General features: G+C 41.1%; 1 protein-coding gene across 1 annotated transcript; it reads left to right on the forward strand.

The window, feature by feature from the left end:
- The first annotated feature begins 391 nt into the window (after positions 1–391).
- Positions 392–10,524, forward strand: LOC118556620 (striatin-interacting protein 1 homolog). Its single transcript, XM_036152046.1, has 20 exons — positions 392–529; positions 2,212–2,281; positions 2,393–2,467; positions 2,544–2,678; positions 2,849–2,969; positions 3,270–3,445; positions 3,538–3,665; positions 3,751–3,933; positions 4,294–4,514; positions 4,692–4,757; positions 4,844–4,907; positions 4,987–5,058; positions 5,161–5,235; positions 6,293–6,390; positions 6,660–6,786; positions 6,883–6,983; positions 7,062–7,128; positions 7,515–7,619; positions 7,698–7,902; positions 9,363–10,524. Exons 1-20 carry the CDS (start codon positions 416–418, stop codon positions 9,608–9,610), a joined length of 2,451 nt encoding a protein of 816 aa, XP_036007939.1. The 5' UTR covers positions 392–415; the 3' UTR covers positions 9,611–10,524.
- Positions 10,525–12,845: the final 2,321 nt, after the last annotated feature.

Here is a 12,845-nt window from a genome sequence, read left to right on the forward strand (position 1 = left end):
CCAACTGTGTTAACTGGAATGCTTTTTTTTTTTACTTGCGTTTACCTCATTTTCAGTCCCTGTTTTTGATTTCCGAGGTAAATGGAATGCAACAATGGAAATTCCTTGCAGGAAGGTATCACGCCAGGGTTTGACTTGACCCAGGACCTTTGTTGCAACGCAATGTACATCCGACAACTTCTTTATTTCATCATATGCAGAAAGAGCTTTTAATTTTTTGATTAAATGTATTATTTATGAAACGAATAAATACATTTATGTCATTGGGTGTCACCAGGTAACGCGTTTTTACTGGAAATAAGGTGCTGTACATGATTCCAAAACATTCTTTACAAAAAAAAAAATTGTAAGATTGTGACGTCAGAAGCAACTTCTCGCAGGTCAATTGCCATCTCGCGAGAGTACACGGCGAATAATGGAGGTCGGTGGGAATGGTAGTGGGCTTCCTGTAAACAATAAACAGAAAGCGATGCTGCCAAATAAAGGAGGCAGAGGCGAATTCCCTCGAACTCAGAGGAAAGACTCAGAGGTACGAGGGGGATGAACAAATGTTTGTAGTCGTCATTGTTTTTCAGAGAATAACAAGCGGCGGCCTTTCCTCCCGTTGCTGCCCCTGTAACGACAGCTAGCTCGGTCCGTGTGGATTAACTGATCATGTTAGCGCGAATGTTTTAATGTCAGAACAGAGTAACTAATTAATGTAAATGTGTGGAGGCTGTGTGTCGTTACAGCCGTTACAAGTTAAGTAATTGTTTATGTTTAACATCGTGTTTCTGATATTAAACGCTAGCTAGCATACGTTAGCTAGCTACTCACAAGAGGCCATAGCTGTCACGGGATTGGTTAACTTCATGTTTTACATCTTTTTTTTCCTACTTTCTGACAGCTAACTGGGCAGCGCAACTTCATATGTATTAGGACTGATAGCATTTTAACAGAAAACATTTTGGGTTGTCCTTATGTGAAATCATAGGATATAACAGGATTACTGTTACATCATGTTTGAATGAATCAGGAGCTACCTTATTAGCATGCCACTAATCGGTGACTTGTTATTACTAGTTTAATTCAGGGAGGTGACAAAACATCACTGATCCTCAGAGCCCACTGTCTTACATGCCCAGATGCAGATGATGAGGGGTTAGCAGTTGTGTTTCTCTGGGTACCTGCTCATATACGAGGGAAAGGAACTGAAATAGCAGATAAGAAAGCCCAAGGATCTACAACCCGGGGTCACAATGGTGTAAGAGTCACACGCAGTCGGAGGTTTAAAGCAATTATAAAAGAGGAAAATTTAGGGAATCGGGATTTGGAGTGAAGGCATGCTTGTATACAACAATGATCAGTGATTTACCATTCAATAATTAGCAGCATTGAGAAGAGTATAGAAAAGAAGTCCCAGGGAAATCTACATAACACAGATAATGAGTTTCATAAAATATGGGTCGAGCCACATATTTTCTAGAAGTCGCAGTTTGGGACATCCAAAAAACACAGATTGGCCAATTTAAATTGAGGAATACTCTAAAACGCTATATAACTAAAGCTGAATGCAGATTTTGGAGCCAACCTCTACTAACTCAGCAGGGTCTGATAAATTAACTTAATTGGTGTCTTACTGCATTTTCTTGCTCTGATCTATCCCTTGATTGTTAATAATAATAACATTTTATTTAACAGTGTCTTTCTTGACACTCAAGGTCACTTTACAGACAAAAAAATACAAATACAAATACAGGGAACATAAAAACAGTTGTGAAGAGGGACAAGAACAGTGTACAAGAATGTTGACTAGAATCAGGATGTAGTCGTTTTGGCATCGAAGTAAGAGTCTGGCATCTTTCTTTCCAAGCGGTTTTCACGATGCGGTATTGGGTTGCAACATAACACAGATGATTGTGTTTATGAAGGACAGGGAAGCTGAAAAGGTTATTGGCGCGTCCGGATCCTCTGTCCAGGATCTGTGCCTGATCCACAGCAGGAAGATGGCTCTGAACAATGTTAGAGGCTTTCCATGAATATTTGGAACTGCTGCCGTCATTATGAACGTCACAGCTTCATCAAAAGCAGAACCTCCAAACTGCTACACAGCTTCATGCCTCTTGTTGAACGCCTGTTAAGATTTGGTAGTTTAATAAAAAAGACAAAGAGCTGATTGGTTGTGACTGCAGCCAGCGGTCAAATTGATGCAAGCTGTCATGTCGCTCACAGGGCCTGTCTGAGTCTCCAGATCTTGAGTTTGAGTATTCTGATACAGATAAGTGGGCTGCAGAGCTGTCAGGTGTGTATGTTTAAGATTTCTAAATGCCTCATTTTTTCAGACTCAAAACTTTGTTTGACATACATTTAAAGGTTATTTTTTTATTGTGCTAATTATTTGCACATCTTTCAGAGCTTTACAGTTACACTGAAGGACCTGAGTTTGCCCTGAACAGGAAGTGCTTTGAGGAGGAGTTCAGAGCTCATGGTGTGTATTTATTCCTTAAAACTACAATTTAAAGTATTTTTTATAAAACTGTATTCTCCGTTTCGCTGGCCCTCAGTGTCGGATAAGAAGTGGACGGACCTCGATGCAGCTCAACACAGAGCCCACGCCATGCGTCTCCTGGATGGTCTGGAAGTCATCGCCCGTGAGAAGAGGCTAAAGGTTGCCAGAGCCATTCTGTACATGGCTCAGGGTCAGTGCAAGTCATGTTCACCTTGATATATGTTGTTTTCCTCCACATGTTTCTCACATATATATATATATATATATATATATATATATATATATATATATATATATATATATGTGTGTATATATTTTATTTATTTATTTATTTATTTATTTATTTATTTATTTTCTCAGGGACGTTTGCTGACTGCAGCTGTGAGGCTGAGGTGCAGTACTGGATGAGATACAACATCTTTCTGCTGCTTGATGTAGGGACCTTCTCCGCTCTGGTGGAACTTCTCAACATGGAGATTGAGTATGATAAACGTTTGTTAAGCTAACTTATGATTTTCCATCCATCCGTACATCTGTCCTTCTTTACCCGATGTACTTAAGACCTGATCTCAGATAAACAGAAGACTATAAATAAATGAATGGATGGATTTTAGATCTTACCACTGTAGTAAACCCAAACCAGTTTTTTTTATTTATATTTTGAATGGAAACTTTAGTCAGGCAAAGTTTGGGATTTGGACATCAGCAATGTTTCAGAGTCGTTAAAGCAAAAAAATGGCGGCTTCGAGTGAACAATACTGATCTGTTCTTTGTTGTTCAGTAACAGCGCTGCCTGCAGTAGTGCGGTAAGGAAGCCAGCCATCTCCCTCGCTGACAGCACAGATCTCAGAGTGCTGCTCAACATAATGTACCTGATGGTGGAGACCATCCAGCAGGACGACCCCGCCGACAAGCCGGAATGGAAAATCATGAAGGAAACCTTCAGAGCAGAAATGGGTAAGCAGCTTCAGAAAGGCTGCCGTCATTTTTAAGGTTGTGTTGAAAGTTTCATGTGGAAGCTGATTACAACTTGGTGATTTAACTCCCAGGTTCCCCTCTGTTCAACAACGAGCCCATTTCTTTCATGCTCTTTGGGATGGTTACCAAGTTCTGCAGCGGCCATGCCCCGCACTTTCCCATGAAGAAGGTGTTGCTGCTGCTGTGGAAGAGCATACTGGTGAGGGAGGAAGTCCATTCATACTGCGTCTGGTGCGTCCTTTACTGCGTTGTGTTGCAAAATCCTCTTTTCACGTCTGTTTCAGTTCACGCTGGGAGGGTTTGAGCAGCTTCAGAGCATAAAGATCCAGAAACGCGGGGAGGTGGGTCTCCCCCCTCTCCCAGAGGACAGCATTCGAGTCATCCGCAGCATGAGGGCGGCGTCTCCTCCGGCGTCGGCGTCCGATCTCATTGAGCAGCAGCAGAAACGGGCTCGTCGGGAACACAAGGTATCTCAGGCAACGTTAAACCGTCTGGACCAGAGGTTCTCAAAACTTTTATTCAAAGGTCCAAATCTGACTTCTAGATGAGATCAAAGGTCCGGAGCAACTAGTGATGAGCAAATCTTTTTTCTTTCATTTCGTTTACAGCTTACAACCCTGCAGATGTCCTTTTATTACCCTAAATTACGAACATTTTATTAAGTTTAATAAAAAGGAATCTTAACTTAAACTGGATCAACTTAATTGTCAATCCTCAACAAATACGAAGCCTTTCTTAGCACATGAGAATAAAAAAAAATAAACTAGATTTTGTACCATCAGAACAACTCTGATGGTTGTAATATATTTTTTTCTCTTTTTGCTCAGGCGCTGATTAAACAGGACAACCTGGATGCCTTCAATGAGAAGGATCCCTACAAGGCGGATGACTCTCGTGAGGATGAGGACGATAACGACGACAACGACAACTCTTTGGAGGCGGAGACTTTCCCTCTGGAGCGAGACGAGGTGATGCCTCCACCCATTCCTCATCCTCCGTCGGAGAGGGTTTCCTTCCCTAAGGGATTGCCCTGGGCTCCCAAAGTCAGGTAACACCACCGGCATGGCAGCTTTAGCTAATACTTCTAGTAAAAACATTGTAATTAGTCTCTAATTAAGTACAACTCATGTGTATATTTGTTGTTATCCCTCAAGTTTGCAGCTTCCACACTCAGCATGCATTTAACGAGACGTTACTGATGGCATTTATGTCTTTGCTCCAACAGGGAAAAAGATATCGAGAACTTCCTGGAGTCCAGCAGAAGTAAATTCATCGGTTACACGCTGGGAAGGTAAGTTTGGGTCCGTTTGAGTGAGAAACTACTGAAAACTGTACATGCAGGCGTCATAAAGCTCCCCCGTTGTTCACTTCTTGCAGCGATACGGATACAGTGGTCGGTTTACCCAGGCCCATTCACGAGAGCATCAAGACGCTAAAGCAGGTACTGCAACACCAGGAGCAGCACATTGTTTATGTGCTTAGCGCTGTCTGTGGTTTTCATTTTCATCTCATTTTTCCAGCATAAGTATATTTCTCTAGCGGAGATACAGATGGCGAAGGAGGAGGAATATCAGAAAACACCTCTGTCTGTGGTAGGTGGGAACCAAATGTGTAATAAATTGTCCTGAAAAATAGTCTATTAGAGGTAAAAGTTGTTGTTTTGCACTTCTCTGTTCCTGTTTCCTCGTGTTTAGGGTGAGGAGGAGGTGGAGATGTGTGCCACCGAGCTGCTCTATCAGGGAATCCTGCCCAGTTTGCCTCAGTACATGGTGAGCACTGCCTGTGGCTTTAAGCACACGTTATATTTGGGGGGCGGCTCACGTCACAACCTTGTGTTACAGTTAAACTCCCAAAAATTCTCATCCCCCCTGCATTTTCAAAGAGGGGGGCCAACATTTCCAATCCACCATGTTTGGTAGCAGTAGGATATTTTAGAAGGAGTAGGTTTCCAAAGGAAGCATTGCAGCTTGGCTGTAATGGGTTCAGCTGTACTTCCTGTTTAAAGCTAACAGGAATCAATAACCAACGTTCTTACACAGACAAAAACAGAAGTGTGTTGGCTTTTAAATAGCTGGCAAGTGTCCCTTTAAGTAGCCTACCTGAAAGATGTCATTTAAACCTATTTTAATTCCTTTTTGTATCTGTTTTCTTTACTCTGGGTTAATTTTTAAATAACAATTTAAAAAACTGCTAACAGTGTAACTCAGTAACAATGTCCACACCAAACAGTGTTGATGTTTGTATAATCTTAATCTTATAGCTGATATAATTGTTCAGTTTCCTGCTGGTCTGTCACTGATCAGAGCTGAAAAATATGAAAATGACCTGATTCTGGTCAGTGGAAGATTTCTCTGTGCATTTGTTTTGTTTGTTCTGTTAAAGCCCCAAAAGGTTCTCTCACATGATCCAAATCAAACAAATATGGTTTCTGGGATTTTTTTATGTTATTTTTTTCCCCCTCTGTCCTTGAAAAAATAATATTATATTTTTAAAGAAATTTAAGTATAAACGGGAAACAGAATAATTTTCTTTGTGACCACCAGGGGGTGCTGTGACCTTTGAATGGCCTATAGGTTTTAATATTGAAAAATCTATGGTGGTACAATATTTACAACACAGACGGCACAAACCATTCACTTCCTTTCTGTTTGTGAAGGAGACAACTTCCCTTTAGTCGGCGCTTGAAAACATAATTTCAGTTTTATTTTTTTCCCTTGTAATAAATATGTTATATTTAAATTGGTTGTGATCACTTTAAATCATGTTGACGGTCACATTTGACCTCCTCGCCACTCTGACGGCGTGCTTTGCCTCTCTGACCGGTAGATTGCGCTGCTGAAGATCCTGCTCGCTGCCGCGCCGACATCCAAAGCCAAAACAGACTCCATTAACATCCTGGCAGATGTGCTGCCGGAGGAGATGCCGTAAGTGACCTAATTGACAAAAACACAAATATCAGAGGCTTTCTGCAGACGTACGGGTAGTTAAATTTGTCTCTAACATTATCCAATGACGAGCTAGTTTGTTTCCTATCTCTGTGCGTCTGTAGAAATGAACCTCCGCAGTGTAGTTTGCCAAGGTGTCATAGATAAAACATGCAAAACAAAGCTAAAGTAATGATTTTAGATCTGGGGGCTTTGAGCAAACGTGGGTTTTTCTGCGGCTTCCTGATGTCTCGCCGGTCTGTGTGCAGGACAACGGTTCTGCAGAGCATGAAGCTCGGCGTCGACGTGAATCGCCACAAGGAGATAATTGTGAAAGCCATCTCTGCCATCCTGCTGCTGCTGCTGAAACACTTCAAACTGAACCACGTCTACCAGGTGGCAACGCGTCGAGTTTAGCTTCTAACCGTCTGAAAATGTGGATTTGCTGTGCAAAGAAGTCATTATATTGTGTTTTTCTTTTTTTTTTTATAGTTTGAGTACATGGCTCAGCACTTGGTGTTTGCCAACTGCATCCCGCTCATCCTGAAGTTTTTCAACCAGAACATCATGTCTTACATCACAGCAAAAAATAGGTACTTTGATCCGATCATTTCTGTCTTTTCTTTTTTTAACATAAAGCAGCCGAGCTTTAATGGTGTTTTTTTCATCAGCATTTCAGTGCTCGACTTTCCACACTGTGTGGTCCATGAACTCCCGGAGCTGACGGCAGAGAGTTTGGTGAGTTTTCTGACTTCAGTCGTAGTTCTGCACTGCAAAAAGAGAACTAAAAATAGGTAAAATTTTCTTGAAATTAATGTATTTCTCCTTGATTTGAGCAGTTAAATAAAATTATATGCCAATGGGATGAGTATTTTTACCCCTATAATAAGATAATTAGATATTGTGCACTTGAAATAGGATGATGGAGATGAATTGTTCTTATTTTAAGTGAAAAAAATCTTATTCCATTGGCGAATAACCTTGTTTACCCGCTCAAATCAAAGAAAAATACTCTCATTTCAAGAAATATTTTCTTATTTTTAGTTCTATTTTTGCAGTGTGACTGCTGGTTTCAGAACTATGTCGGCACTTATTTTTTTTACTTTGGCCGATTTCTGTCTCAGGAAGCGGGAGACAACACTCAGTTTTGCTGGAGGAACCTGTTCTCGTGTATCAACCTGCTGAGGATCCTGAACAAATTAACCAAATGGAAGCACTCCAGAACAATGGTGAGCCGGCGTCACGTTGAGCTTGTTCAGACGTTCCTGTGACGATACGCCCTTTATTATGATGCCGTTCGCCACCAGATGTTAGTCGTGTTTAAGTCGGCTCCCATCCTGAAGAGGGCGCTGAAGGTCAAGCAGGCCATGATGCAGCTCTACGTCCTCAAACTGCTCAAAGTGCAGACCAAATACTTGGGGCGGCAGTGGAGGAAGAGCAACATGAAGACCATGTCTGCCATCTACCAGAAGGTGCGACATCGCCTCAATGACGACTGGGCGTATGGAAACGGTGAGCTTACCGGCCTGAAGTTATCTAACTGAACCAAATTTACAGTTTTGTTAACGCTTTACCTCCTACATCATTTGGTTATTTCGTACTTACTTTTACACTGCAAAAACGAAACTAGAAATAGGTAAAATATTCTTTAAAATTAGTGTATTTGTCCTTGATTTGAGCAGGTAAATAAGATAATTTGCTAATGGAATAAGGTTTTTGCACTTAAAATACGAACAATTCATCTCCATCTGCTTATTTTAAGTGCTGGATATCTAATTATCTTATTTTAGGGGTCAAAATACTCATTCCGTTAGCAGATAATCTTATTTACCTGCTCAAATCAAGGATTAAAACACTAACTTTAAGAACATTTTACTTATTTTTAGATCCGTTTTTGCAGTGTGTGCAGTGCTTCTCAAATAGTGAGGCGCTCCCGCTATTAATAAACTCCTAAAAATGTACAAAATCATCTCTTGAATGTAAATAGTTTGATATTATTTTGCCATATGAGGTTCATTGCTTGTTAAAAGTTGAAAGCAGATGTAATTGAAACTAAAAGGCATGTAAATTGTTGTTAATATTACATAATTAGTGTGGCTATGTTGAAACATTCTAGTTGTTAGAAACCACCATGTTATATATTTTAGAAGCATGTACAGGACTGACTCAGAAAATTAGAATATTGTGATAAAGTTCTTTATTTTCTGTAATGCAATTAAAAAACATGAAATGTCATACATTCTGGATTCATTACAAATCAACTAAAATATCGCAAGCCTTTTATTGTTTTAATATTGCTGATTATGGCGTACAGCTGAAGAAAACTCAAATATCCTAAACTTAAAATATTAGAATATTTCCTCAGACCAAGTAAAAAAAAAAATTATAACAGCAAAACAAAATCAAACATTTGAAAATGTCCATTAATGCACTCAGTACATGGTTGGGAATCCTTTTGCACAGATTACTGCATCAAACCCTGCAGTGTTTCGAGTTAATTAGACGATTCAAGTGATTAGTTAAATAGCCTACTAGTATAGATTTTCACAATATTCTAATATTTTGAGATTGGATATTTGGGTTTCTTAAGCTGTAAGCCATAATCAGCGATATTAAAACAATAAAAGGCTTGCGATATTTCAGTTGATTTGTAATGAATCCAGAATGTATGACATTTCATGTTTTTTAATTGCATTACAGAAAATAAAGAACTTTATCACAATATTCTAATTTTCTGAGACAGTCCTGTATATATATAGTATGTTATACATTTTAAAAGGGATTCTGGGTAATTTTCAGAACGATGATTTCCTTTTTTGGCCCATTTTGTCTGAAGGGGGTCTGAAAATGTTTCCTCCTTCGCAAAGGGCGTGACAGAAAACATTTAAGAACTACTGCTTTAAGGGAATATTTAAATATTGCTGTTGTTTTCTGAGCTGTATTGAGTATAATCAGTTTGTCTGTGGGAACAGACCTGGACGCTCGTCCCTGGGACTTCCAGGCCGAGGAGTGCGCCCTACGGGCCAGCATCGAGCGCTTCAACAGCCGGCGCTACGACAAGAGCCACAGTAATCCAGACTTCCTCCCCGTGGACAACTGCCTGCAGAGCGTCCTGGGGCAGCGGGTGGACCTGCCCGAGGACTTCCAGATGAACTACGACCTTTGGCTGGAGCGCGAGGTCTTCTCCAAGCCCATTTCCTGGGAGGAGCTGCTACAGTGAGGCTCAGCCGCGGCGAAACGTCTTTTTTTTTTCGTGAACAGTGTCGGTCTGGAGCTCAGAAAAGACGTTTTTTGTCCCTGATCGAACTCTTAACGCAGCGTTAGTCACACGTTCTGACGTTTGCATTTCCTTCTCAGAGGTTGACCATCAGCTGGGATCTGTGTGGTTTTACAGGTCGCTCAAGCCTTTCGACCAAGTGCTTTCTGACGTAAACTTTAGCCTTTAAGACATTTAGTATTAACGTAAATCAACGTAAAAAGGGAAAAAAAGACAAATATGATCTTTTTTTGTATTAAGGTTCCCCAGAGCCTTCCCTCCGCTGCTCCGACTTTATAGATGAGTGATAATGGTTCAGACCCTCAGTCTTAGAGTTACATATTTCTCTGTGTGCCTCTCGCCTAAGTAGGTCAGAGAATCGTCTGGAAGCGCTACAGCTTAGGTTTAAAGTAACTTTTCTGTGTTTATGCTTCAGTTTGATTTGATCTGAAACAGTCAGTTGCCTAATCCTCTGGGTAAGAATTCATGCATCCTGTAGTCGTCGTCTGAAGCTTGGTTACGTTTTTTTATTTGTTTCACCTGAGCGCTGACTTCCTGCCTCCGGTGTGGGGACCATCGATCGTCGTGCAGACCGAACGAGAAGAAGCTGTAAACTTTTACACGTTTGTTACTGTCTGTGAGTGAGAAGCATCGGTGGTTTCCGATTTCTCGTCGCACTCATCAAAGCAGCTTATTCAAAATCAAACGGCAAGTTAATTAGATGTTATCAAGCTTCAATCTTTTAGCAGTTTGGTTTATTTTTCTTTTTGTTAAAAGGGTGGTGAAGAAAGTATAAATACGTGTGTATCTATTTATCATGACTGTCTTTGTTTTTACATGGACTCAATGTAATAAAATCCTACCATCGTTTATTTAAATCTTTTTTTTTATATATTTTCTGACTGTAAGAGAGGAATTTAGCATGCAACCACTCTCAAGGCTGCATAATTGATGTAAACTGCTGAATATTTCAGCCGCTGTTCATGCGAGGCAACTCAGATGGCTGCACAGAGGGGAGAAATAATCTACAGTCATGGCCAAAAGTATTGAGAATGATTCAAATGTTAATATTTACAAAGTCTACTGCTTCAGTTTTTATAACTGCAATTTGCATATACTCCAGAATGTTATAAAGAGTGATCAGTGTAACAGCAATTAATTGCAAAGTCAATATTTGCCTAGAAAATGAACTTTATCCCCCAAAACACATTTCAACGTCATTGCAGCCATGCCTTTAAAAGGAGCAGCTAACATGGTTTCAGTGATTGCTCCATTAACACAGGTGTGGGTGGTGATGAGGACAGGGCAGGAGATAAATCTGTCATGATTAAGTAAGAATGACACTGGACACTTTAAAAAGAGGCTGGTGCTTGGCATCATTGTTTCTCTTCTGTGAACCATGGTCATTTCTAAAGTAACACGTGCAGTCGTCATGGCACTGCACAAAAATGGCCTAACAAAGAGAATCGCAGCTAGAAAGATTGCACCTCAGTCAACAATCTATCGCATCATCGAAACTTCAAGGAGAGACGTTCCATTGTTGCCAAAAAGGCTCCAGGGCGCCCAAGAAAAACCAGCAAGCGCCAGGACCGTCTCTTAAAAGTGTTTCAGCTGCGGGATCGGGCTACCACCAGTGCAGAGCTTGCTCAGGAATGGCAGCAGGCAGGTGTGAGTGCATCTGCACGCACTGTGAGACGGAGACTCTTGGAGCAAGGCCTGGTCTAAAGGAAGGCAGCAAAGAAGCCACTTCTCTCCAGGAAAAACATCAGGGACAGACTGATGTTCTGCAAAAGGTACAGGGAGTGGACTGCTGAGGACTGGGGTAAAGTCAATTTCTCTGATGAATCCCCTTTCCGATTGTTTGGAAAACAGCTTGTTCTGAGAAGACGAGGTGAGCGCTACCAGCAGTCTTGTCTCATGCAAACTGTAAAGCATCCTGAAACCATTCATGTGTGGGGTTGCTTCTCAGCCAAGGGAGTCGGCTCTCTCACAGTCTTACCTGAAAACACAGCCATGAATAAAGAACGGTACCAGAATATCCTTCGAGAGCAACTTCTCCCAACCGTCCAAGAGCAGTTTGGTGATGAACAATGCCTTTTCCAGCATGATGGAGCACCTTGCCATAAAGAAAAGGTGATATCTAACTGGCTCAGGGAACAAAACATAGAGATTTTAGGTCCATGGCCTGGAAACTCCCCTCATCTTAATCCCATTGAAAACTTGTGGCCAATCATCAAGAGACGGGTGGAAAAACGAAAACCTAGGAATTCTGACAATTCATTGATTGTGCAAGAATTAACTGCTATCAGTCAGGATTTGGTCCAGAAGTTGATTGAGAGCATGCCAGGGAGAAGTGCAGAGGTCCTGAAGACGAGGGGTCAACACTGCAAATATTGACTTGATGCATTAACTCATTCTAAATGTCATTAAAAGCTTTTGTTACTCATAATTTGATTGCAATTGTGTTTCTGTACGTATGTGATGACAACATCTGACATACACACAAAACCAGAGGGCAGCAGAACATGTGAAAATATAATATTTGTGTCATTCGCAATACTTTTGGCCATGACTGTAAATATATGTAGCATTAGAAAATGCAGCTAAACTAATCTTTACACACAGATATCACACTCCAAGACTGTTCAACAAGCATTTCTCATGATTATACATTGACCTAAAATCTCCCAGACTTTGCTCCTGAGATCAAGCGAAATGCAAAATTTATGACTTTAAAGTTATTCTGATAAACTAGAGGCATTATCAAATACCAAATACTGCTCTTTAAAAGGGTCTTTTTCTACTTGTTTTAACTGGAAATAAACAACCAGGGCCCGTATTCACAAAGAATCCCAAGACTAAATGTAGATCTTTGTGAATTTAGGAGAAATCGTAGAAATTCACGAATTGTAAGATTTGTCTTACAAGCGGATACAAGCGGCTGAAATGAGTTTTCTCCGTAGTGTGTCTGGGCTCTCCCTTAGAGATAGGGTGAGGAGCTCAGTCATCCGGGGAGGACTCAGAGTAGAGCCGCTGCTCCTCCACGTCGAGAGGAGTCAGTTGAGGTGGCTCGGACATCTGGTCAGGATGCCTCCTGGACGCCTCCCTGGTGAGGTGTTCCGGGCATGTCCCACCGGGAGGAGGCCCAGAGGGAAGACCCAGGACACGCTGGAGGGACTATGTCTCTCAGCTGGCCAGG

The sequence above is a fragment of the Fundulus heteroclitus genome, chromosome 20 (genome assembly GCF_011125445.2).
Source record: "Fundulus heteroclitus isolate FHET01 chromosome 20, MU-UCD_Fhet_4.1, whole genome shotgun sequence".
NCBI classification, from domain to species: Eukaryota; Metazoa; Chordata; class Actinopteri; order Cyprinodontiformes; family Fundulidae; genus Fundulus; species Fundulus heteroclitus.